Raw genomic sequence first — 26,449 nt, 5'->3', positions numbered from 1 at the left:
GTTTTAATTAGGGAAGGATCTACCTGCTTAAAGACAACCCTATTCCGGGTAAACTGCAACTTGTAGTTGGAACTTGGACGTGGTCATCAAACGTGCATTTGCTGCTTCAGTTTGTTTTTTTTTTTTTTCTCGTGGGCATCCCTCGTTGATTTTCTCCCCCTGAGACTTATCTATGCTAAACGTGCGCCAAGCTTTGGCCTATTATGTAGCGTGTCTAATCTATTCGCTCAGCGCGTATTTTACTTGTATGTCGTTGAAACAATAGTATTGAAATAAGCAGTTTAATACACGGAGGACAATTGCAGGGATTACGATAAATTTAACCATAAGCCTTATTGGCTTAAATAATACTGATAAAATTTCTAATTTATTTTGTTTTTCGTTTTATTTTTTCATTAAGATGACAAACTTATCCTTACACAGTTACACTTAACTTGCACATGGGAAACTTTTTTGTCAAAATTAACTTTTGGACCAACTTTGATCAAATTAGCAAATCACATGGGTAAAATTAGACATTTTAAAATCACAAGGTTAGTATCACTCCAAATTACAGGGAGTATTTATAACTTCTACCCAAAAATTTATTGAAAATAAATTTCATTAAATGAATTGGTCAATCCATGAAATTGTGACCAACCAAGCTTAGCTGGCAAGTGAGCCGTCCCACAAACGGTACATGTACCTCATGCGTCATCAAATTTAAATACACTCGGAGAGTGACACATGTCGAGATATGAAAAGATTGGTCGAGTAGATGAAGTGGAGATTAGGCCTGGGCATTTTAGCCCGAAAACTCGGACTGGACCGATCCGGACCGTCAGGTTCGGGTCGGGCTTTGAGAAAAAAAATACACAAAAATATAAAGCCCGGACCGTTTTAGTTTTAACGGGCCGGTCCCGGGCCCTGATATTTATAAGCTTGAAAGCCCGAAAAGCCCGATTCATTAGTTTTCCTATTATTTTTTAATATATTTTTTCCGGTAGTACTACCCTAGACCTAAAGAAAAAAGTCAAACACCTCTTTATCACTCTCTCCCTTTTTTTTTATATTTCTCTTTCTTCTCTCCTCCTGCCTCGACTCTTTCTTTCTTCTTCTTTTCTCTCTTCTGCAACTCATGGCCGCCATATAATTATGGTAATTGATACTACTTCTTCTTCCCCATAAGTATATGGCTAATTGAAATAACTTCTCTTTGTCATCTTCTTCTTCTCTCTCTTTTTCTTCTTCTTTCTTCTTCTTCTCTTTCTGTAGCCTCTTCCTTTCCCTCTTCTGCAACTCATGGCCGCCTTAATTATATGATTAATGGACCCCATTTCTCATATATTCAATGGCTTCTGAGTTGGATTAGTGGAAGATTGAATTTTTTGTATAGTTTTTGGTAGATGATTTCGAAAGCAGTTGACAGTTGGTGACTTGGTGTGCTAAAGTCGTTCAGATCTACCATGTCGTCGGCATCTTGGCAGGTGAGTTGCTGAACCAAAGTCCTAAATTCGGAGGGGCTCGTTGTAACCTTCAACGGGTTTGATATGTGAAGTATTGTGAACCACCTTCATTGGCCACTTCTTCGATTTGCCGCCGAAGCTTCTCATCTTTGCTTTCTCTCTCTGGCTACCGAAAAGCCCGAAAAGCCTGAAGGACCGGCCCGTTTATTAACGGTCCGGGCCTTGTCGGTCCTTGAAAATGAAAAACATATTTTGAGCCCGACCCGAGAATTTCGGTCCCGGTCCCTGTCAAATCCATGCCGGGCTGGGACCGTGCCCAGGCACTGGAGATATCAATTTATTGCTAATTGATATTTATTCTTGATTATTATCTTGACGGGCAAATCAAATTACATAAGTTGATTTCAATTAAAATCAAACGTTAAATGCAAATATCAATCGAATCAAATTTGATTGATGTCAAGCATTCAATAAAATCATAACTAAGCGATATTTTTTTTTTTTTTTTGAAAGGAAAGCGATATTTCTTTAAACAAATATAATTAAATCAGTCAATTAAAACTGATTTTTTTTATTTTTTTTAATTCAAAGGGTGACTCATAAACTCTCGCAAGCGTATGAATCGTTGTCAAGTAAGGCAAGTATTAGAACCTTGATTATCTTATCTCGGGGATCAGGTGTTAGACCTAACCGAGTTAATTGGCACTAGAATAACTTAAAAGCACAAAATGAAATGAAAATAAAAATAAAAATAAAATATTCACAAGGCACCAAGCCTCGGCAATGCTCGGCTTAGCTCACACTAATCCTAATCAAAGCCACTAACTTGTAGCCCAAATGAGTTATGCACAGTGGAAGGTAGAATTTTGTTTGGGAGTTTTAAATTGGGAATTAAGTAAATTAAATGCAAACTAAAATAAAATCAAACAACTAATTATCAAGCAAGAAATTAAATGTGGATTTTCAAATTAATGGGAACATGGGAGTGTCGGGTGATTCACACTAACTATCTTGTAAACATCGATGTCAATTTCACACATGCATGCATTTCCTATATGTGTCAAGTCCCATATCTAGTACCGGTTAAGGCTACTAAACCAATTATCATTTCGGTGTATTGACTATGTCGGTTAATGCCACAATCAACTCTCTAATTTGGACATTACGCCTGTTAAGGCCGTAATATCCAAAATTAGAGGCCTAGAGAGCAAGATAATAGAGACCCAAGCAAGTTTAGCTACAATTAAGCTAGCTAATGGTTACCACACTTAAATCCTAGATGCCACAAGATTAATGAGTTGTCAATTTATCAATCTATTCATCACAATTGCCCACAACATAATTTCAAAGGGTGACAAAGCCTAGAAACATGTTTCTAAGGACCAATAAATTCGGATTTAAAGCATACACAATGGAAATTGCATTTATTAAAAGTAAATCATCAATATTTATACAAGATGAGTTATGGCTTCACAACCCTAACTCCCAATTTGAACTACTCACTACGCATTATCAAATACATCACCAAAAGTATAGAAAAATTATGAAAGAGATAATAAGGAAGAGAGAGGAGAGTAAGTTTGATCACTTCTAGCTATGGGTTAGACCTAATATGAACCAAGTAATTTCTTCACTCAACTACCCAAAAATAGATGTGTGCTCTTGATGATGATTTCCTTGAAGCCTTGAGTGTCCAATCCCAAAAGATTGAAATTAAAAATGAACAAGGGAAGAGGAGAGAATGTGAGGTGATGGGTGAGAGAAAATGATAAAAATGGAGGTGGGTGTGTGTTTCGGCTGTAGAGAAGAAGGAAGAGAGAAAATGGGTTCTAGCGGAGTGTGCAGCCGTTTTGGGGGTGAGGTGAGAGAGAACAGGGTTTGATGGGAGAATATTTGAATATATATATATATATATATATATATATATATATATATATGGAGTGCTAGCGGTGAGAAGGACAATTATGGGTGATAGGTCGTGAAGGAAGAGAGATGGAATGGGACAGGTGAATAGTAAGGTGAGGTGGCAATGTTTGTTTGTTTGTTTGTTTTTTTTTTTTTTTTTTTTTTTTTTTGAAATTGAAGTTGATTGCATTAGATCAACAACCATGAATAGGCTAGAGACTAACAACACTTAAAGGTAAACGATATTGGCGGGGAAACAACCAAACCTTCACCCAAGTATCGCAGCTCATTACAAACCATTCCGCTCGCTTAAAGTAAGCCTAGTACATGCTATAATAACCTCGCCTCCTAAGGAAAAATCAATCATCTACGCCTCGCTTGCCAGGCACGCAATTGTGGTACAAGCGACACATAGAAACATCTCAGAAAGCTCCTAGAAGCTACCATCTCATAAGCTAGACTTGAAAAAATTCAAAGAAAAACTTAAACTAGACCCAACTCCTTCCCCTTAGGGTCGGAGTCGCCAGCAGTTGCCAAGTCCCTATTTAAGTTCTTTCAGGCCTTGGCGCCTTTCTTCTTCTCACTACTTGCCTCGGAGTTTTTTTTTTCCTTACCAGCAGTACCATATGGCATCTTGTTAAGACTACCAGCAGATCGACCACGCTTCTTCTTGTTTGGCTTACTCATAGCATGTGCAATTAAACCCATAGTGGCAGCATCAATATTGTGCTTACCAATTGCCAAACGCAGCCTTGGCTTCTTCGGAGACACCGAAACATCACTTGTTCTTTTCCTCCTCTTCCCCGTAATTGGAGATGCATGCTCATTGTTTTCTTCAATTTTTCGGATGGTGACTTGACGTCGAGGCCTCTGAGGAAGGAAAGAGCATGCAGACATAGACAACAAGGTTTCAGCTATCCCAGAAGGATGTGCCTTGAAGACCAAAGTAGGTCCACTGGGGTTTGCCCTAACCTCTGATGCTCTAACCGCCAATGTTGTTGCAGCAGCACCACTACACTGCTCCACTGGACGAGGCCTGTCATGTCCAACCCCATCTTCCAGCACCGGGCCAAAGCACGGTAACCCCACATGGATTACAAACCCACAACTGTTGCATCTGCCAAATATTTTGTCAAAACGGAACCTCACCAGCACCTCCACTCGATCCTCCAACCGAAAGAGACGTTGAGTAAGTATGGGCTGTGAAAACTCGATCTCCACCCTGACCCGCAGTACACCTCGCCGGAAAGCCGGTCGGTCCCACTCCTTCAGATCACCAATGGTGCTACCAATCATGCGCATCACTCTTTCAGATCGGAACGCCGGCGACACATCCAACAACGTAACCCAATAGGAAGAATGTTGCAGCAGCACTTGTTCGACTGGTTTGATCCCATCATATTCTGCTAGTGCTACAGGGGCTCGGTTGAAACCCCACAGACCGCCACGCCACACACGAGTGCGGTCCACCGGATCCGAGAATGAGAAAAGAACTCGGTCCCCTGCTGCCGGTTCCACCCGCAGATCTCCACCAACATGCCATGCAGATCGAAACATCCCCAAAAAAGAACGTTTCCTATACTCCCTTGCCGTGAGTAACTTGCCAACCATATACACCTCCGGTTGGCGTAGACCCTTGCCCTTGGATGGCCTCAGATCCACTGCTCTTTTCCCCTCCGCCAGTGCCAAAGACGACGCCAGTCGGGCTGCGATAGCGTCAATGTCCTCCATGGTACGAAGACGCTTGAAATCTCGCTAAAACTCTCTCACACAAAGAAACCCTAACCCTAGAGCGTTGAAACCCTAGAGAAGTGAGAGAGAAGCGGCGCTAGTTTTTGTGGCAATGTTTGATTGGTGTGCTGAAGAAAGAAAGAAATATTGGCTGATGATGGATGGCTGATAATTAAACTTTAGTTTAATTAAATCAAAGTTTAATTAAGGGCTAAATACTAGTTAGCACCATGTGATTTAGGTTCAAATCAATTCAGTCCCTGGACTTCTAATTTCATCAAAAACACCTCTGCACTTTCAATTTTGATCTAATAGGTCAAATTTGTTAATATTATGTTATGGGTTCAACTTATAGTTGGATTATTTGTTGAAGAACTATTTATTTTTAATAGTAGGACTCACTCCTAAATTGACTATGCAGACCACCTCGACATCACATCCAAAAATATAGGCCCTATATGAGCCACATTAACAAGTTAAATATCTCAATTGTCGGAAAACTAACAAATTAGACCTAATAGATCAAAATTGAAAGTGCAGGGGTGTTTTTGATGAAATTAGAAGTTTTGGACCTAAACCACATGGTAGTAATTTGTATTTAGCCCTTTAATTAAACAAAGCTTAACTGCAACTTCTTTCTGCATCATTTTTTTTAATTATTTTGTTTTTCTTTCTTTCTTCATAATCTTCTTCCCATCAGGACATAATTGCATACACTATTTTTGGGTCATCGGGTTTCGCTTGCTCGTTGACGTTGACTAAGGTTGACCGTGTCGACAATTTTCATCCTTTTGTCGAAATCTCCTAATTGCTCCAATTTCGCTCCATTTTCTTTCGAAATCGACAACTCCATAAATTTCCTACAAAATGGATAAAAATAGATTAATTACATTATAATTAACTTGGGGATTCACTTATTTCTAGTGTTTTAGATACAATTACATGCATAGAAATGCGTGTAATCAAAGGGGATCAAAGAATTTCACTCCTACCCCATGGTGATTGATTTAGTTACACAATTAAGAAATATTTTGATTGACATCAACTATTAATTGTGATTTTATTTGATTGCACATTCCTTAGACAAATATAATTAAATCAATTAATCAAAACTGATTGATTTAATTACACAATTAAGGAATGCAATTAATATTGTGCTATCAACGCATTACAAATTGGGGGAGATGCTGACACTATAAAATCTCTTTCTCAAATCAACAAAAGACACGACAGACAGACAGAATGAATCTCTCCAAAAGCTTAGAGGTCTCTGAAGCTCATGAAGAACCATCAAGCTGCCAAATAACCTGTACTTTCACCTCACCGACTTCATAAAAACATGGGAAATCACCTACCAGCTCAGAAGTCGTCAAACTCGCTGAGAATCAACAAGCACCAAGCACACATGCCGATTCATCCACCATCAAAGTCGTACTCGCCACGTGACACCAATAGTGGCCCAAATCTGATCAAGATCAAGCATTTGCAACTCTTGATCAACCGTCGTCTTCAAGTCCTCAACAAAGTGAACCCTCTCGTGGAGAATCAACATGCACCAAAGACACATGTCGATTCATCTACCTTCAAAGCCGAAAAACACTCACCACGTGACACCACTACTCGTGGCCCAAATTTGATCAAGATCAAGTCTCTGCGACCCTTGATCAACTGTCGTCGTCAAGTCGTTAAAGAAAATCCTCCGCAAGGTTCTTCATTAAGCTCATGGAGATTTAACAAGCACCAAACATACATGCCGATTTCATCTGCTACAAAAGCCGAAGAACGCTCACCATGTGAAACCACTTGTGGCCAAATTAGATCGAGGTCAAGCCTTTACGGTTCTTGATCAACTGTCATCTTCAAATCTCCAACACGACAAGAAGTTCAAATTACAACATTCGATTCAAGATCAAGTGTTCACCACCCTTAGATCAAATCAACGTCGGAGATTAAATCAAAGGAAATTCTTTTGAAAGAATAACTACAGAGATTGTAACCCTTAAATTTAATAATAAGAATTATATTATTTTGTACACGTATCCTTCTTTCATTTGTTACAGGACTTTCGTGTTTACAATTGTGTGGTCCATATTTTTCTGCGATGTCTTATCATTTGAATGATCATATAATTGTGATAATTTTTTTTTTCATTTTATGTCTTCTTATAAAAATAAAAGTTTAATCTAATCTTTAAGTAATTTGATGCCATGTCATTTGTTCAGTCATCTTCTAATTTGTTGACATCATTCACAAAATTAATCTGAGCCACTCAATGTTTTTAATCTTAAGGGTTTAGAAGAAGTGTCAAAAATTGTGTAAAATTGTATGTCCCAAGATCCGGACGCTATAATTTGATGCCTGCCTAGTGATTGGTCATCTTGTTTGGTCTATTGGCTTGCATCATGTGTTACATGGGAACTCACTAATCTAATAATTAAATTAGACTTGAAATTATGAAACCATCAAACTACATACTCGATCGTTGATACTTGATAGCAATATAGGAAAATCAGGAAACGTTCAAGTCTGAACACATAGAATTTGATGTTACTTGGTCAATTGTTTTTACAAATATAACAGATATGGACTCAATTTCTCAGGTGTGCTTATTATTCCCAGTTTAAATATATAAACTATATAAAGCCTCAAACAGACCGTTATAGATGAAAATAGAAAGCAAAGGCTAGCTAATACAATGTCAATGCCCGAAGCTTACAAGAAGGTACTAGGTTGAAACCCAAAAGAACCTTTAGAATACTTGTAGCTAAATACAATATTTTTATCAAATATATATTCAAATATCAGTCCAACGACACATTGATATATGTGGTATTTTACATAGTAAGACAAGCCTAGACTTTTCATGACAGTTGGAGAATGATATAATCATATACGCACGTAATTTTTTCCTCATGTGAGTTTTCTAGCAGATAAAATTCCGATTGACATTGTGAACAACATTGAACCTTTGAACCTTAACCCTCACGCAAACTATCAAAGCAAACGTGTGTTTTGACCCCTGGTCCCCTTCATGTATGTGCATATAATTTCCACATACATGACAAAAATCACCACGCTCACTTGTCTACCCAATGGAAGTTATACACGATTGCATATAACTTGTGGCAAACCATTAAAGAATTCAAATAATTTTTAAGACTCTGAATATTGAAATTTAGGAAGTCAAAATTTACATACGGCTTCATGCTCACTATTCTCTCACTAGAACTAGGCCATCATTTAAGGTTTTTAAGTTCAAAGATTACTTCTTAGTCATCAGATTAACACAATGTCTTATGTTTAACAAAAATTGAGTTACATTATTGATTATTCAATGTTGATCGCATATAAGGTAAACTCAATTACTTTTTCATACGTTTTGAGAGTACCTCACCTTTTTGTTTTACAATTACCCTTTGTTTTTCGTTTATTACCCACTTTTATTGTGTTAGTGATTTTTTTTTATAAAACATTTTTATCGTATTAGCGTTCATTTTAATTAAAATGTACTTACGTGTCTATAAATTTTTACCAAAATGAACAATCCAATTAAGATTGTCAAACTCCATCATGCTAAACTTCATTTACAAACCAATCACTTTGACATTCTATTTCAGTTACGTTAACCTTTTTGATTGTCTTATTATTCCCGCAAAATTCAATCCATCTTTATCCTCTAGCCACTAGTTGGTAACTATTACCATGCTGGTCCATGCATGGCCCAACAATGAAAAATCACAGACATCACATCCTTCGCATCAAATGCATGACTCTTATGACTTTCCCAATTCCGTGGTTTGACCCAAATTACCCAGTCACACACTACGTCATGCACCCAGTCCTTCTAGACTGCTTCCGTTCCTCTCTTCCCTTCCCCGCTTCCTCTCAACACACAAACAACGGTCAACTTATGCATATCAAAACCCTACCCCGATCATTTATTTGCCGTACAAGAAGCATCCATGCACCACAATTTCCTTTCCAACCTACTTGCCTCCCTACCTAAGCTTATAAAACCTGCCCCAGCTCAGACTGAATCTCCCAACAAACCCAATCATCTCTTATCACTTTTCGCACACCGCACCAATAACCACTGCCGGTTTCTGCTCCGATCTAGCTTATTCTTCTTCGAATATATCAACGTGCGTGCATATCTTGTTTCATGTCGGGCCAGGGCAGAGGAGACCGGACTGTGAAGGTTGTGATCATCAACACCAAGTACGTGGAGACGGACGCCATGAGTTTCAAAGACGTGGTGCAGAAGCTGACCGGAAAAGACTCAAGGGTGGCGTATGAAGTGCAGGAGCCGCCGCCGCCGCCGCCGGTTACGAATAACAAGTGTACGTCCCAGTTCAGTAATTTCAGAGATCAACGACTGATCAATGGGATTAGGTCTTCGATGACGAACAGTAACTCAAATCCTGCTGGATTAATGCCTCGCAGTAATTCATCAGTTATGATGAGGAACATCTCCTTCAAAGAGTTTGATAGATTGTTCAGAGAGATGCCGCCGATGGAGGAGTACTTTTGGGCTGATTAATTAATTTTTTGTGTATAATTATTATTTGTTCAATATTAATATCTACGTTGCTTACCTGCTAGTAGCTCCTGTATGGACATAATTAATTAAGTTTTATTTTTTGATTTCTGGATTTCGGACTTCTGGACGTGGCTCTCTGTTTGCCAGGGAAATGTGTATGGCTGGTCCATCGTTATCCATTCCCATCATTGTCTGCAAGCTAGTTCAAGACTTCAAGTAAAGGAACCCAAAACCCAAGCTTGGGGCAACGGTTCGGAGCGCCATATGCTCATAAATATCCGACACTGACCATGGTCAAGAGTCTCAAAAACCCTAAGCCATGAACAAAATTTAGTCCCGACTGATAGACAGGGGCTGAGGTCCCAATTAATGCTCATCTGATTCGAACCGATGACTTACCCCTATTTCTTAGGGAGATTGATCGAGCTCAAACATTTGGATGATCTGATATATCCTAAGCTAGCATGGCCTCAGAAAGCAGCCACGAACCCATAGCCCCAATCTAACACCAAGCTTCACTTTGTGCTTCGAAACAAGTCCCTTAGTCTTGAATCTCTTGATACGTGGGATAGTTTATGCCTTACGGCTTCAACACTTGAGGTCTTGAACCTTAAAATACGCATGTGATACACAAAGTAACCATAAAAGCAGTACTTTCACTAAAAGTATCAATTCATGCAATGCTCTAAGAGTACTCGTAAATTGAATTATTACTAATACGAATAATATTTTGCATTCAATAAGGTATCAATTTTTGCTACAAATCAAGGTATCAACGCATTGCACAAAAAAAACAAATGCATTGTATCAAAATCTCAATGGCTATAGATTGCACTAAAAATACTCATTTTTTCTTTGTCGTAAAAAATATCCGGGATAGATTTTGACAGTGCTTCATGATCTTTAAAAATGTTGAATTACTTAGGTAATGACTCTTTTGACATTATGTATAATTTTGCTGATCAATGCAACAAGTTGACAATTCTCTCAAAAAAAAAAAAACCTAATTTTTTTTCTGTAGATTTAAGTATATATGTTTTACACCAATTACCAGGAACAACACATTGTTTCTGTATCAAATATTTTCTTAACTTTTCTAAGTCAAATTATTACATTTTGATATCAATATAAAGAAGAAGATCCAATTTGGAGTCTATAATAATGTCTACAAATGTGTTAGGCAATATTTGATTGAAGGATACATTTAGTATATATATATTCATCTCTCTCCCCTTAGAATAAGATTTTTTATTTATTTTTTGTTTCCTTGTTTCTTGTTTTTCTTAGACTTCAAGAACTCTCCGGTCCAAATTCAGCAAATCCCTTATGATTTTTTTTTTTTTTTGAGAAATAGATAACTTCATTAATTTATCCATGGCCAGAAGGAACATATATCACATGTTGTTTCATACCAACCGTACTAGATGGCATAAACCACCAAACAAATGACAAGTGACCCTTATTGTAAAATACGCACACTTATTAGAGTGCCTAACTAAATGAGAAAAAAACCCAAGACTATCTAAGCTCTTGCTTTAGCAACCCTACTCGCGTAAAGACCTCAATTGGTGTACGAGTAGAGAAGCTAACTTACATAGCATCAGACTCTAAATCAAAGGTAGGCACATAAACAGGAAACCTAGAGTTTCCCCTTGCCCTTAGCTTTAGGGCCAACCTCCTGAGCAGTAGTAGTAGAAGGATAGGTAAGACTCAAAGGAGTCAAACCAACCTTCTTTTGAGACCTGGGACCCTTGTTCTTGCTTCCCAGCGGTCTTCCCGACCTCTTCTTCAATGTCACCAGGGTGACATTATCCTCAACTTCAACCAAACCAAGAGCTTCCGCATGGAGAGTGAGAAGCTTACCACCTAAAATAGTTTTGAATTTCTTAGGGGAAGGGACAATTACCTCTTCTCACCTCTTTTCTTGTAAATCAAGGTTTGCTTCTGACCAGTTTGCATGGCAGAAGTAATAGCTAGATCTTGAGAACTCGGGTCAGAAGGTTCCACCAAGGACAACCCACTAACCTTGTTCGGCTCCGAAACCTCTTGAGCCATACCTTCCATCTCCGCCGTGATGTGCACGGTATCCTGAGAAGCAGTTTCAGAAGATGATCGCTCTAGCCTACGAATAACTGGCTTCTTCTTTTTCAGCAGTGAAGAAGAAGGCGTAGGTAGATCTCGAGTAGTTTGAGCAGAGAAAGAGAAGACGCCACCAAAGGTAAAGGGGCCACCACCAAACTTCAAAACCCTAGGAGCAGAAACAACCGTATTTGGCTCCTCACATTTAGCCCCATAATGTGTAATCAATCCACACTGAGGACATCTCCCTTTGAGATGTTCAAATTGGAACTGTTAAATAGGCTCAATACCAGGGGCCAAGAAAATCCTTCGCTCAAGAATAACCGGTTTAGAGATGTCATGGGAGAAGAGAATGCTAACAATACATTTTCGAAACTCTCTCTTATCGTAGTCCAGATAACCACTCAGCAAGTTTCCAATGAGGATGAAATTGTCGGGTTCCTCGTAGAGAGGAGGGATGTCAGAAACCCTAACCCACATCCGAAAATGCTTCATAGAGACTTCAGCGATGGGAAGAACACCATCATACTCCTCCAGACAGATGGGGGCTCTGTCAAAAACCACACACCACCTATGAGTACCTTGTTTCGATCTCGGACCGCATCAAAGGAGAAGAGAAACTGATTGTCAGTCTTCTCTTGAATCCTAAAATGCTTCTCTACCATCCATGTCCGGAAGAGATGTGATTTGAAGGCATTAGAGTCAATATGTTTACGGGTGAGAGGTTTCCCTAGAAGAAAAGAGTGAGAAGATCGACGAACAGGACCTCCTTCAATCTTCCCCAGATCCGGGGCGTGACCTCCCTTAGCGAGAGCCAGAGAGGCGGCAAAGCTAGCAGTGACAGCGTCGATTGAAGCCATTGGCATAGCAAGGACGTAGAGACAGCAAAGGATGCATGCCGACGGGAAAGCTAGGGTTTGGGGGAGCCGCTAGCTAGGGTTTGGGGGAAAGCTAGGGTTTGGGGGAGCCGGTAAATGATGTAAAGGAAATGTATTCAAATTGTTTGGTTTCTATGATTCGGAAAGCAGGAGAATACTATGACCCTAATAAAACTTAGCTGTGCTAGCCGAAAATAATCTCTATTTCAAATCCTTTATGATTCATGAGTACACATATCGTCTAGATATATAATTTTCCTCATGAAAACTTTCATTTTTTGTCTTTTAGGGAAACTTCCATTTGCAAATGGAAGTTTCCCTAAAAAAAAGATGATCTATTATTTTCCGACAATATTCAGTGTGGTCGGAAAAGTAATTAGCGAGTAATTAGCGGGAAGTTTTCCCGCCAAATAATAATTATTTCCAACCAAAATGTATACTTTTTTTCGAGAGATTGGTGATCGTTGGAAATAATGGCCATAAAAAAAGTGTATTTCCGACGGAGAATTTTTTGTTGTCGGAAAAAATGATATTTCCGACCAAAGTAGGATCCGTTGGAAAGACGTGGTCAGAAAAGACTGTTTCTCTTGTTCCTAGGAGTTCTTCCAAAGTTCGAACGACCGAATCCATTCATGACCGAATCCAGAAATAAAGGCCGGAAGTCTGCAAACAAAATAATCTTCAGCAGCTTTCAATAATGAAGTAGATGGCATGGACTGAGGTCAACTCGAATTTATATCTGCATCTTTTTCATTTGAAGAAAAATAGTGACTATATTACGAATAATGAAGTCATTCTTGTAATAGTGCAGATTTGCAACTATAGTTAGTTATCTTTTGGTCGTCAACTATGGTTAAGGTAGGTATGTAAGTTCATATTGGAAAAAGAGGACAAATTAAGAGTAGGACATAAATAGACACGTACAGTTGCACCCTCCATAACCAATTTGTAGATAAACCAACGCCACCCATCGAGTTTTTAAATGGATGAGACCAAAGTTTAAACCCAGAAAATAGAAATCTTGCGACTTTTTTGCAGGCATGGTTATTATTATTATTATCCATTTGTTGCATGTTAGATAGTACGTGTATGATTAAAATGCATTAGCTTAAGCCTCTATATGAGTTTTATTATTATCAAGATCCAACCTAGCTTGTATATGGATTTTTATGTTGAATGATACAAAGGTCGGCCAATATTTAACCAATCATCGTCTAAATCACAAAGATCTCGACAAAAAACAACCATTTCATGGGCCATATATATATATAACCTTTTCTATACAAATGTAAAAAGTAAAAGTAAGTGTAAGAACTATATCATGCAGCATTTGAATATTCAGACCAAGTTACGATCTTATACTCATACTTGAATGTATATATCTAGCTACTTTATTATATATATTTTCTTTTTTATTAATTATTTTTTAATCTTTAGATCTTATGTTTAACAAAGTCGGACCTTCATTAACAATTAATGACCAAATATTTATAGTCAGTAACTAAATCACCAAAACATACGTTGGAAAAGATTACCAAATGCGGAAGCATTCCAATTTCTAGCAAGTGCCTGGAAAGCATTGACCTTCGAAAGAAAATCCTCTGTAGCATTTCCCACAGGTTGAGACAGCCAAGCAGTTGCAACAATATTTGGGAAGTCTTGACTCGATCTTGATGGTGGAGCCACATAGCCTTTAATCTAAAGGCTCGACGTTTCTTAGTAATTGGGGGATGGAAGGACAACAAGATGGGACCATGATCGGATTCCACAACTGGCAAATTGTCGGGTGCCATATGAGGAAATAAAGACAAGCTAGGCTGAACCGTTCGCTAGGGCTCGATCTAACCTCTCACAAATACAGTCATCATCTTGTTGTTTATTAGTCCAAGTGAAAGCATTGCCCGTATAAGGAAGAGAAACTAACCTAGTTTTGTTAAGAAACTCTCTAAATTGTATCATGTATTTATTTGTTCTTCTAACTCCACCAGATTTTTCATTCAAGTTTAATATACAATTGAAATCTCCAAGAAGAATCCACGGATCATTGTCAGTAGGATGCAACAAAGACAATTCATTCTACAAACCTAGTTGTTTATGCTTCTGGGGATACATATAAACAAACGTGATATCACATTTGGTACTTGATGAAGAAAACGTGGGTGAGGAACCAACACATTGATATTATATACCGAACCATTCCAAAGCAAAAGCAAGCCACCAGATTGCCCTACAGTTTCATGATATTAAGGAGATTATTACACTACAGTTTCGTTCAATTATCTTTAGACATGAGTATTGAGAGGCTAATTTTGTTGCGGATCATCTAGCATCGGCAACGCATTCTTCTCATAATCCGTCTGTCTAGTTTTTTTGTTTGCCCCTTTATGTATTCCCAGCGTTCCAGTTGGATCAGTCGGGAGGGGGTGTGGCGCGTGGGTTTGTTTTCTAGTTTCTGTTTTCTTTTTCAATCATCAAAAAAAAAAAAAAAAAAGCGCTAATAGGTGGGATTAACATTCTTATATCCACTAGAAGTTGAGAGGTCACAACTAATCCGTTGGGAAACGTTGCGATTCTACATTAGTGGAATAGTGGTCATAGCTAGGTTGTGATTTTTTTGTTGTTGCAAGCAAAATGGAGAATACAAGTAGGAGTCACTAAATACCCTACTTGTAACATGACATCGGACCAGTGGGCATGAACCTAACTTTTTAAGTCCAAAAGAACGATATAGGAACTACACACCTTCTTGTACGTCATTGGGCTAGAAAAACAGTCAATCCAACTGCGGAGACTCTACATTCGACAAAGTGCCAACTCTGTGATTTTGAGGTCAAAACGAGGTCGACATAAAGACATGGCATGACGGCACATGCTTTAATTTTGGTACGTTAGGGTTAATCTTATTAGGCCCCGATTTTATATATACATTGATTGTGGGTTGGGAAGCATTGCCACTCTGCACCGGTGGTTCCGCTATATATAGATAATGGTTTTGAAGAAGAAACGTCATTGACATGGAAAATACTTGCATCCATACCAACAAGTGTGTCTAAACTCTCTTTTATTTACATACAATCGATAATCTAAATTCATGATTTAATTGGTTAAAAGTTATATCAATTATTAAAGATCATCTTTGCAAAAATTCAATGTAAACAAACATCGTTTACTCATTCAATGTAAACAACACTTTCTTTGACATCGGTGTATACATGATAATCCTTATTTGGCTCAAATTTTTCTATATAAGTTGTATTAGGACAAAAAAGAGGTTGTAGATCAATAGTACAACCATTGGAGCTAGATTGTATTGCATTACGGTAGTAAGTATATCAATTGTAAGGCAATTGGTCAGTGAGAAACTTGATACATTGTGTTTCAAGACTAATTCTTAGTTAAGATAATTCGATCCGAATTCATAAATTTAGACGCATGCGTTCAAACACTCCTTCATAAGTTCTATCATGTAATTCATATATTAATCCGTTCTTCAAAGATAGTGTATGTAAAAGTTCAATCAAAATAGACAGACCATTTAGTCACCCAATATCGTCAAAATCACAAAAAGTTTGTCACATGAAAGTCGACTTTATTCGAAATCATCACTCTGTTCAATGCAGCTGGAGACGTTAATGATCTCAGATTCAGTCAGTTTTTTTTTTTTTCAGAGATCCTCAATAAATAGAAAATCTGAAAATGTAGAAGTCCAATAATTATCCCACGATGCAGAATGCATGCACGCAAAAGTGAATTTGAACAGACGCGACAGAATTAATTACGCGGAAATAAAAGGAAGGGAAAATTTCACAAACAGTACACCAAGTAAATGCCACTAATAAAATTTTGGAAATTATTCTATGCACCGACGGTCTAAGTGACCCAACTCTTATAAAATAATCTCAACCCTTGATATTTATTATCAACTTTATTTTTAATAAACAAAAAGTGTAGTTAATGCAATCTAACCATTCATTTATGTTGGTGCAAGTGCACGGCGGTGCTCTGAATAATCTCTGATAAAATTTATACATGATTTTCTAAACCGATCATTTTGGTACACGAAATCTAAATCTCGACCCACTATCTATACATGACGTTAATGACGTCGTTAACTTTGTGTCATTTTTCATTTGTCAAGGGGTAGTTTAGTACTCTCTCACTCTGACTCTTCTTTTTGGTCAAAAAAAAAAAACAAAAAAAAAGGTTCTCTCTTTGACTCTCTCTCTCTCTCTCTCTCTCTCTCTCTTTCCACACACCAAAACCCAGAAAACTCTATGACTCCGGCGATCACTGCATCTCCTCCACCATCCAAATCCACACCCATCAAACTCAATCCCACTTCTAATTCCACCACAACCCTAATTCTAACTTTAACCACCTCGCAGTACACTCCCAATTTACTCTCACACAGTCAACACCACAACCAATTTATGATTTCTGCACTTTCATTTCTTAATTCACCATAGACACAACTCCACCCTAACAGCTCAATGCAATTAACCCAAACATCACCAGTCATCCATTTCAACAATTTAATCAATCTCCCAAGCCAAACAAACATGAACATTCCCATCAAAAATCTCGATAACAAGTCTTTAACTTCACCATACCGACCAAACTCAATTCCCCAGTTTTCGATCACTAACACAAGAACAAAATAGGACTCAAGTTCGAGATTATACCTTCAAATTCAGAAATAGACTTTGATCAACCCACTCTCAATTCCTAGAACAAGCTTGATAATCCAAACCCAGTTCCCTAGCTCCACTGCCGAAGATGAACTGGTACGCAGGTCTCACTTTTGTTTAGTTGAGCACTAAAGCACAGTCCTCAGATCCTCCGCGGCCAGCTTCAACCTCATATCCTGCACCCCTTCATTCTCCTTGTTTATGTAAAGCCACATCTCATCATCGGTCCCTTTCGTGCTGTCGCCGCCGACGAAGATGCGGTTCAAGTCGGCGTACTCGTTTAGCCATTGATCCGGCCTGGTTCAGTTCGTGTGGGTGGCGACCCATTGGAGAGAGGCCCTGGAGTCCTCGAAGCAAGCGGGGCCGGGTCAGGAAGAGGCCGTACTTGACGGAGACCGCAATGATGCCGACGGCAGAGCAGATGGTGGAGACGTAGTCGTGGTAGGTGGAGGAGAATGAGGACACGGTTAGATATGGGTGAGAGAGAGAGGGGTGGCCAGAGTAAGAGAGAAATAGATGGGTGGCCATATCAAGACAGAGAGAGACCAATTTACCCCTTAAATTATGCCAGGTGGCAGAGGTCTCCACGGCGTTAGTGACGATGTGTCTACAAAGTGGGTCGGGCTCGAGAGTCCGCGTACCAAAATGATTGGTTTGAAAAATTATGTATAAGTTTTATTAGTGGCCTTTACTTGGTGTACTGTTTGTGAAATTTTCCCTAAAAAGAAACACACCTTTTATCTTTTGCTTCCCTATAAAAGAAAACAAGCAGAGGCCATAGGATGGCAGAGTGAAAGACAAGGCGAGTGGGGAGGGGAAACTGAAGGCTGAAGCAATTGTGGACTCCTTCCAGCCTTTAATTTTTCACAGATTCTTTCCTCGTCGATCACTCCACCGTCGGGCGTCACTCTCTCTCTCTCTCTTTCATTTCATCAAACAGACAAAAAAAAGAGAGACACAAAACAATGCCTTCCTTGCTTTGCTTCTGCACTCTTCATTTCGTCTAAGAATTTCCGTCACAGACCGAAAGAAACAACCACTATAGCCTATAAAATAAATTAACAGTAAACAAATTGAAACAAGAAAAAAAGAAAAAAAGAAAAAAAGAAAAAAGAAATTAGAAACCCCCATTATTATAGAAAAGAAAAGAAAGAAAAACCCAAAAGAGGAAAAATTTCAGTCTTCTAAGAAAGAAAGTTTCTCATCGTGTTCCTCTTGTTGACGACAAATCACTTCCATAGAGATAGATAGAGATTCGTTCTCTCCAAACTCCTTCATCTGCTTTTACAGCAATTCGAGGTTGCTTTTGCTCTTCTGGGCTCTCTGCAATCTCTGAGCTCAACCTCAACCAAAAGAGTACGTTTTTTTGTTGTTGCTCTGTTAATTGTCTTGTTGTTGTTGTTGTTGGGTTTCTGTGTAATTTTTGTGGGGTTTGTAAAGTTGAAATCTTTATGTGGTAGCTGAATTCTGTGGTGAATTTGGGGTTTAGGGTCGATTTGCTGTGCTTGTGTTTGTTTGTGGTTTTGTAGTGGTGGTGAATTGTGTTTGATTGGTGCCAATTGAGGCTCGGGAGGTGTTGAAGTGGCTTAAATTAGGGTTCTTTAGGCTGTGTAATGAAGGAGGAGCTGTTTTTGAGTGGAATTGTGTTTTGTTTTGTTCATTTTTTCGCTGGTTTTGGTTTGCTTGGAATGAAATTTTGAACCTTTGTGTTAAGATTTTTTGGGTTTTGCTTTGGTGTTTTTATCATTATCGTTGTTTTCAAAGCGGATTGATGCTAAATCGAATCAAGCTCAGTGTATTGGAGTGAAGATGATAGGGCTGTGGTGCACTCTCTGTTTGTTGCGGTTTTAGGTTTAGTGTACGGGTTTGATTGAAGTGTGTGATAAAAAAAATTGTTTGCGTGTTTTTGCAAGATTTTGGTTGATTGTATTCGTGGCTTCTTTTGTTGGCTTAAAGGTCAATGCTTGATTTTTGGTTTTGTGTGCTCATTTGAATGTTATTGGGAAAGGATTATCACCCAATTGAGGTAAAATGATTGAATTATATGAGGTCTAATATGGTGAATCATTGTTGTACATAGAAGTAGAATTTTTCAGATATGTTGATTAAGGATTTAAATTGAATGTTGCTGCTTTTGTTTTGATCAATTGCAGGATTGCGAGGTTTTTTCTGTTTAGTTGGAAATGGTGGCTATTCAATTGGAAACATGTTGTGAGTGTTAGTAGTCATGTTAAAAAGAACAGTTTATGAGGATTCCTGAATAAATTTGGGTGTGTAACAATGCTTTTGTTGTTTATAGAAGTTGGTAACTGTGAGAAAGTGGTCTCGTGTTCTTGTTATTGTGGTTGATTTGTTTAAGAAAGTGAAGAGAAGAAGAGAACCATATTGGATGGGTAATAAACTCGGAAAAAGGAGACAGGTGATTGATGAGAAGTATACAAGGCCTCAGGGTCTATACCACCATAAAGATGTGGATCATAAGAAACTCAGGAAGCTCATACTTGAATCTAAGCTTGCTCCATGCTATCCTGGACTTGAAGACTGCATTCGGGATCTTGAAGAATGCCCAATTTGCTTTCTGGTTTGACTTTTGTTATGACTCCCTTTTAAGTTTTATTGATAATATTTATCTTCTGCTTTTGTTTTTTTCCTCTCAAAATGAATGGAGTGGGAGGGAAAAATAGGGGGAAGATTACACATTACCTTCTATAGTTCTATGTAATACTTCTAACTATGTTATTATATGTTTTTCTTTTTTCTTTTCTTTTGTTTCAGTTTTATCCAAGTCTCAACAGATCAAGATGTTGCATGAAAGGCATTTGTACAGGTGATTCTTCTGCAAACTTTTACACATGATGTTTTTCCTATAATATTTCCATGTGTTCTGATTGGTCTTCATTGCGCCCAGAGTGTTTTTTGCAGATGAAAGTGCCCAATTCAACTCGTCCTACGCAGTATCCTTTATTATTGATGTTATGCCTTACAATTTTAAAGTTTGTATTCAATTGATGTTTATCTGTGTTTGTATCACTTAACAAAATGAGGTGCCCTTTCTGCAAAACCACCAATTATGCTGTGGAGTTTCGGGGTGTAAAATCTAAGGAGGAGAAGGGCCAGGAACAAATTGTAAGAATCTTTTTATCATAAATCATATTAAGATTGATGTGATACTTTTATTGGAAATGTGGGATTGCAAGACATGCTTATACATTGTTTACATTTCTGAAATTATTCAGGAAGAACAACGAGTCATTGAAGCAAAAATTAGAATGCGACAGCAAGAACTTCAGGATGAAGAGGAAAGAATGCAAAATAGACAACTAAATTCTTCTAGCAGAAACATGGCACCAATCGGGGATGAATACAGCTCTGTAACTGGTATACTCTCAGTAAAATTGTGATTTCTAGTAGTGTACAAGTATCCATATATTTAAATATTGAAAAGAACTTCTGGCAGTTCCATCTTCCACTTATCCTGCGGAAGGAGAGGAAGTCATTTCTTCTCAGGATTCATGTGCTACAGTGTTTAGACCAACTCCACCTCCAGGAGCATACAGGTATACAATTTTCTTTTTGGCTCTAGTTATTATTAGTAGTTAGTTGGTGTATGTGTATGTGTAGTCTAATCCCGTAAAGTTACAATAACCATATAGTTGGGGCTTGACATATGCTGTGAAAATCATTTTTACTACCCCTTCCCCTAAAGGGTCTTGTTCCCTTTGTAATAGCTTTTAGCCAAGTAAGAATTGCAGAGCATTTTAAATGGAAATACAAATGAATTAGTAGACTAGTGATCTAGTAGATATATTTGAAGCAATTAGGAATTGTATTCTGGTCTTAGAATGATAGAACTTGGACACTCTTTCCTGGATATGCTTTGCAGCCTTCTCTAGAGATGTGCACTTGTGGCCTGTGTCTGGTAATAATATGTGAAGGCTACTACTCAAGTAGTAAAGAGTAGTTCATGCTTTTAATAAAACACTAAGTGTTGAGCCATGCGTTAAATATTCAATCTATTGGAATATATGTTTCCCTTACACTGAGTTGGGATTATTGAACGAGATATTGTTTAGAGCTGTCATCTTAACTAGTGGTGGATATTTCCAATTTGCCATGAACATAACAAAAAACTGATGGATTAGATGGACAATTATTTGGCATGAACCTGGAAATAATACAATCTATCAACACAAATAATAAACAGGCGGGGCTGCTGTTACATACCGGTAACTACTTGTTCTCATGAAAAGAAATTTTTTGACTGGTATTTTATGGGGAAAAAAAAACTGTTATTTATGTATATCGCATTGCATGATTCCTTCAGGATTAGAGGATTTGTTTTCCTTGGTCATGTAGGTTTGATTTATGAGTAATAGATTTTATTTTATTTGATTTTTTTATTTTTTTGAGATAAAACACATATAATGTTGAATTCTGTTGTATGAGATATCTGTCAATCTGAATATTACACGATAAATAAGTAGGTCAGGTGGGATCTAACAGGTTTAAATTGATAGACAGAACTTGATTGCCATGCTATTTGCTTATTTAAATTCTGAAACTGCAGGGAGGATGAACTTGATCTGGATCTTGACGATATAATGCTCATGGAAGCAATTTGGCTTTCTATTCAGGTAACATGCATACAATTGCTCCAGTCATGAATTGCATTTGATATAAAATCTGCTAGAAAACTTCTATCTATTTGAAGATTAAAGCACATTTGACTTGTAATAGATGATCTGTCTGCAAAGGGATTTTTAGAAAATATTTTCACATGAAATTTAAAAACCATGTGTAATAGCTGTTCAAAGTGAAACCATATATTCAATTGTGAGTCCTTTTCTTTTCTTAATTTTAGTGGCTAATAAACTATTGAAATTTTAGGCTTCCTGTAGATATCAACACCTACTGTTTCTTTGGGAATCTCCTCTACTTTACTTCCTGCTTACCAGGATTCACCCTAATTATACTTTTGAGGGTAAAAATTTATAATGATATGGTGCTCTACATAAGCATATTGGGTGAGTGTGGTTTGTTAACTACTTGGAAACTACCAAACCAATACTTAATCCAACATTTTTCTGCTCTTGTGTCGGAAAGTTCCTTCAGGATCACTGTTGTATGTTTCCTTCTATTAAGCCTTTTCGGTTCTAGGGGTTCATTTACTCTTTTTAAGCATGCGTTTTGAGGATTGTTTTGATAAGCTTTGCTTCAATGTGGAGGTATCATTTGGACTTGGCCCTTTTTGTATTAGATTTCCATTTCAGCTATTAAATTCTCACTGTATTAGTTTCTTGGAGGTTTTGGGTGGTGTGTGAGTTAAATGTTGAATATTGGTCAAGAAGAAAATTTGCTAGTGATGTGTAAGATGAATGAGCTTTGGATGTTATTTATCATGAGGAATATTTCATCTTTTGGGGAAGTGTGTTGGAAATTTCCGTTGGAGAGAGAATTTTTATGCTGTCTTTAATCAGAAGCAAGTATGGTTACGATTCGATTGATTTCAAACACTTCAGCCTTTTTTTCATTCTGTTTGATTGAAAGGCAGTTGTAGTCTAAGGTTACAGAAATAGTTACAGTGCTTTAGATGTAGCTTTTCGATAGAGTAAAGTTTTTCTCAGCTTTATGGGTATCTTTTTCAGTAGGTTTGAAAGACTACAGCCTTCCTTATATTCTGCTTGATGAGGAGGTAGCTGTAGTATAAGGTTATGACATAAATAGGGTGGTTAATCTGCAGCTAGCTAATAGCTGTTAATGTTGCGCTGGTTTTGCTGTGCTTTCTCTGAAGTGGACCTCTTGTCCAATTTTTTTGTATCATTAGTTGTGAACTTGAGATCAATAAAATTAGCTTCTTCTTTTTCTTTTTTTTCCCAAACAGTCATTATTTTTTTTTTACATGAAAAAAAAAAGGTCATCTTTTTGCAGGATTATTAACTCTTGTTATTTGTGGAATTTTGTAAATGAATCACTCTACTTACCTGTTGGAATTTTTTTATGTGAACCTAGTTGGTTATCAACTCTGCTCAATTGAGGAAGAATGTATTTGCAGGAGAATGGGAGACATAAGGCTCCAACTTATGTTGATGCTGCTCGATCTGAACAATTTGTCACAAGACAAAGCTATGACTCATCAGCCATTATACCTTCAGTTTCCGGGTCATCATCATCCCCATCTGGGGGTCTTGCTTGTGCAATAGCTGCCCTTGCGGAACGGCAACAAACGAGTGGGGAATCCTCCATTGATCCTGGTGGCAATAATGTATCAACTTTTAATATGGTTCCAGGCACTAGCAGGTTTTACAACAGGGTGGATGGAGAATCTGAGAATTATCAGCCTGCAGTTAGCCTTTCTGAATTGTCAATCGATCACGGGACATCATCGACTCAAGATGAGAGAGAATGGAATGGTGAGACAACGCGGTCAAGTTATGCAAGCTCTGACACAACCGAAGATGCTGGCACTACTTCTGCATTACCGACCTCGGATGAGATTGAGGGTGACCTTCAAAATGCCCCAGGCCACATCGTTCCTGAGAGTTTTGAGGAGCAGATGATGCTGGCCATGGCCGTTTCTCTGGCTGAGGCGAGAGCTGTGACTAGTGGACCTGGAGTTTCGTGGCAGTAGGTAGTTTAAGTTGTGCTATACTGAGCGCAGCAGTTTGCTAGCTGAATCTCGAGCAAGCAAATGTGCAAGCATCTGCCAGTAACTAGTTGAACGGTCAAGGTAGTGATGATTCTCTGTCACTTTGTCAGTGCCAAGCTGCCTATCTATATAGATGTCAAAGGAAAACTGATTATTTCAGTGAATGAAAGGCCTCTAGTTTTGCAGTTTCTTAATCATTTCTTCACTTTCACTCCTCTATCCTTAATGGTTCACAGCTTGATTGGTGAGTCGCAAGGCTTGATATCGTATTTGATTAGTGTATGCCTCATATTTCTCATGTCAACAATGAAATGCAGTCGTCCCATGATATTACAGTGAATAGTGTTTCAGTCTCTTATCCAGAACAATGCCCATCCGAGATACCAATCCTGGTTGTACACTAGCATTCCATAGTGTGGAGAACAGCTTGCCTACAGATAAAGTTATAGAAATGGAGGGGATGAGAATTGTATATAGAATTTCTTATGTGCTTGGTTATGTTGCAGAGGGTTGTATGTTTTGTTTTACTTTTGTGACCATTGCAAGATTGCATAATGTAGAACTGATTTGCCTACAAATTAGTTAGATCCTAGAGCTGCAGTCTAAGTGGCCCTTCCCCTAAATCTTTGAAAAGGATTGGCTATGAGGGTGAGCGCAGGGTCTGAGTCTTGAACCCGTAGGCTGTTGGTGAACTGCTCCTGCAGCGTGAGTGGGTTGCCACATGCCGGTTGGATTGACTGAGAACGCTCTTTACGAGAGTTTTCTCAGTTTTTCGAGAGACTCAACAGTTGACTCAGAACTTGTACGGACAAGAAAATTTTGACTGTTCAATTAGAACAAAGCATTGCGGTCATCTGTGCCGGTGTTGGCACTGTGAGATTCCATGCCGGCCAGATTATGGTTCTTAACTTTAGAGCATCAGAGTGATGGAGAAAACATGTTGCAGAATTCTTAATCGAAATATTATCACCAGACAAGAAAATCAAACACTAGGCAATAATGGAAAGCTTTTAAATAAATACAACTGGTAACGGCAGCTGAAACCACCACCACGTGTGAGTAAAGGCTCGCTGAGTCATTATGGCTGGTTCCCATACTAGTGGGGTATGCTTCGGTGTTGCAAACTGAAGCTGTAGGGGATGAGCTTGGACCAACTAGGGCAACCGGCAACCTGACTTGATATTTCTCTTTTTGTGGGTCAAGACTTGAAGGTGACTCCAAGCAATCAAATAAATTAAGAAATAACAAGTTCAGCCAACTTTGCTAAGTAGCCAACTAAAACTTCATACCCTAGTCCAACGCATATCTTTGCGACATTCTGCATGTAGTAATTGGATTAAAACTGTTTATTTTTAAATTATTTTTCATTGATCATTCATGTAAAAATTCAATCAAATGAACGGTTTTGAAAGTATTACATTGCAACATATGCATGAAGGAGAATGTTTTTTTGGACTATGGACAAGAGTATCATCCATGTTAACCAAATTTATATAGACTCCAACGGTCCAATTCTAGTATTTCTTACGTATACGTTTGCTCTATTCCCATGTTTGTTTATCTCTCTCGACTCTCACCATATCAAGCATTGGGATATATAAGCATGTACGTAATGTATCCAATTCGTGATAGAGATCTAACAAAATATATTCGACTCCAGCAAGGCAACAAGAGGTACTTTCCAAGCAGCCAAATGAAATGTATTATCATTGATTGCCACCACAATACAATTCAAATGCCCCAGGCCAAATCTCTCAAGACCTAAATCTTAACTAACAAAGGGAGGCGGTGCTGGATTTAAAGAGCTTGGGGCCTTAGAGTAGGTGAGGAGATATCATAAACATTTAAGTTCCACATGCAGGGTGTCTCTTGGTTTCTTTTACAGGCTTTTCCATGAACTAAACCTTTCAAGCTTTACAGTTTTTTTGAGCAAGCTAGGACCACATGATAGGAGATCACACAATGACCTGCATTGATTCCTCACTGTTCCATTTACATGATTTCCAGATCCTCCCTATATACATTATAGAGAGGCAAAAGGGACCAGTACTTGGTATTCCTATTGATTTGAACTTGCTAAATATGACTACAGACCAAACAAGGCCTTCACAGCCATTGACATTTGTCTTGAGTAAAGGGAATCCCCAGTTATTACATCAAGACCTCGAATTAATGGACTAGGAAGGCAGCCAATTAGTCAATTGATTCCATACCTCGAAATGAACCATTTTTCACGGCTAATAGTAATTGATCTCATTCCACTTGAGATCTTGTGAGTATAAGAAGAAATTGTGAGTGTGATTATGATTTTTAGATCACCTAGTTATTGAAAAGAAAAATCATATTTCGGAATAAGTGAGAAAAATTTAAATTGCAAGACATATCAAACTTAAAGGGTACTACACCAATAGAGTAACATCAAATAGGATCAGTCATTTTGAGAAAACATGCATTTGTTATGTGGATAGTGGACATACTGTTGCATATGTTTGTTTTATAACTACAACTTACTCCATAATGCTTCTTTATTTGAAAAT

The 26,449-nt window shown here is 38.1% G+C and overlaps 2 protein-coding genes across 3 annotated transcripts; both read left to right on the top strand.

Moving 5' to 3' along the window:
* Positions 1-9,034: 9,034 nt before the first annotated feature.
* LOC112165882 (VQ motif-containing protein 10) lies at positions 9,035-9,733 on the top strand. The gene has a single exon (XM_024302578.2). The coding sequence runs from the start codon at positions 9,244-9,246 to the stop codon at positions 9,619-9,621; it is 378 nt and encodes a 125-aa protein (XP_024158346.1). The 5' UTR covers positions 9,035-9,243; the 3' UTR covers positions 9,622-9,733.
* Positions 9,734-18,090: 8,357 nt separating this feature from the next.
* LOC112164883 (E3 ubiquitin-protein ligase DA2L) lies at positions 18,091-24,490 on the top strand. Of its 2 annotated transcripts, none has more exons than XM_024301227.2 (10): positions 18,091-18,622; positions 19,420-19,477; positions 19,566-19,847; positions 20,042-20,093; positions 20,175-20,220; positions 20,311-20,392; positions 20,503-20,644; positions 20,712-20,823; positions 21,834-21,900; positions 23,319-24,490. In XM_024301227.2, exons 3-10 carry the CDS (start codon positions 19,656-19,658, stop codon positions 23,892-23,894), a joined length of 1,269 nt encoding a protein of 422 aa, XP_024156995.1. In that variant the 5' UTR covers positions 18,091-18,622; positions 19,420-19,477; positions 19,566-19,655; the 3' UTR covers positions 23,895-24,490. The 2 variants fall into 2 exon arrangements, with proteins under 2 accessions (XP_024156995.1, XP_040362414.1); XM_040506480.1 differs by having other exon boundaries at positions 18,096-18,622; positions 20,724-20,823.
* Positions 24,491-26,449: the final 1,959 nt, after the last annotated feature.

Source organism: Rosa chinensis, chromosome 5 (assembly GCF_002994745.2).
Source record: "Rosa chinensis cultivar Old Blush chromosome 5, RchiOBHm-V2, whole genome shotgun sequence".
NCBI lineage: Eukaryota > Viridiplantae > Streptophyta > Magnoliopsida > Rosales > Rosaceae > Rosa > Rosa chinensis.
The sequence above is the reverse complement of the archived record's forward strand: the minus strand, read 5'-3'. Positions and strand labels throughout refer to the sequence as shown.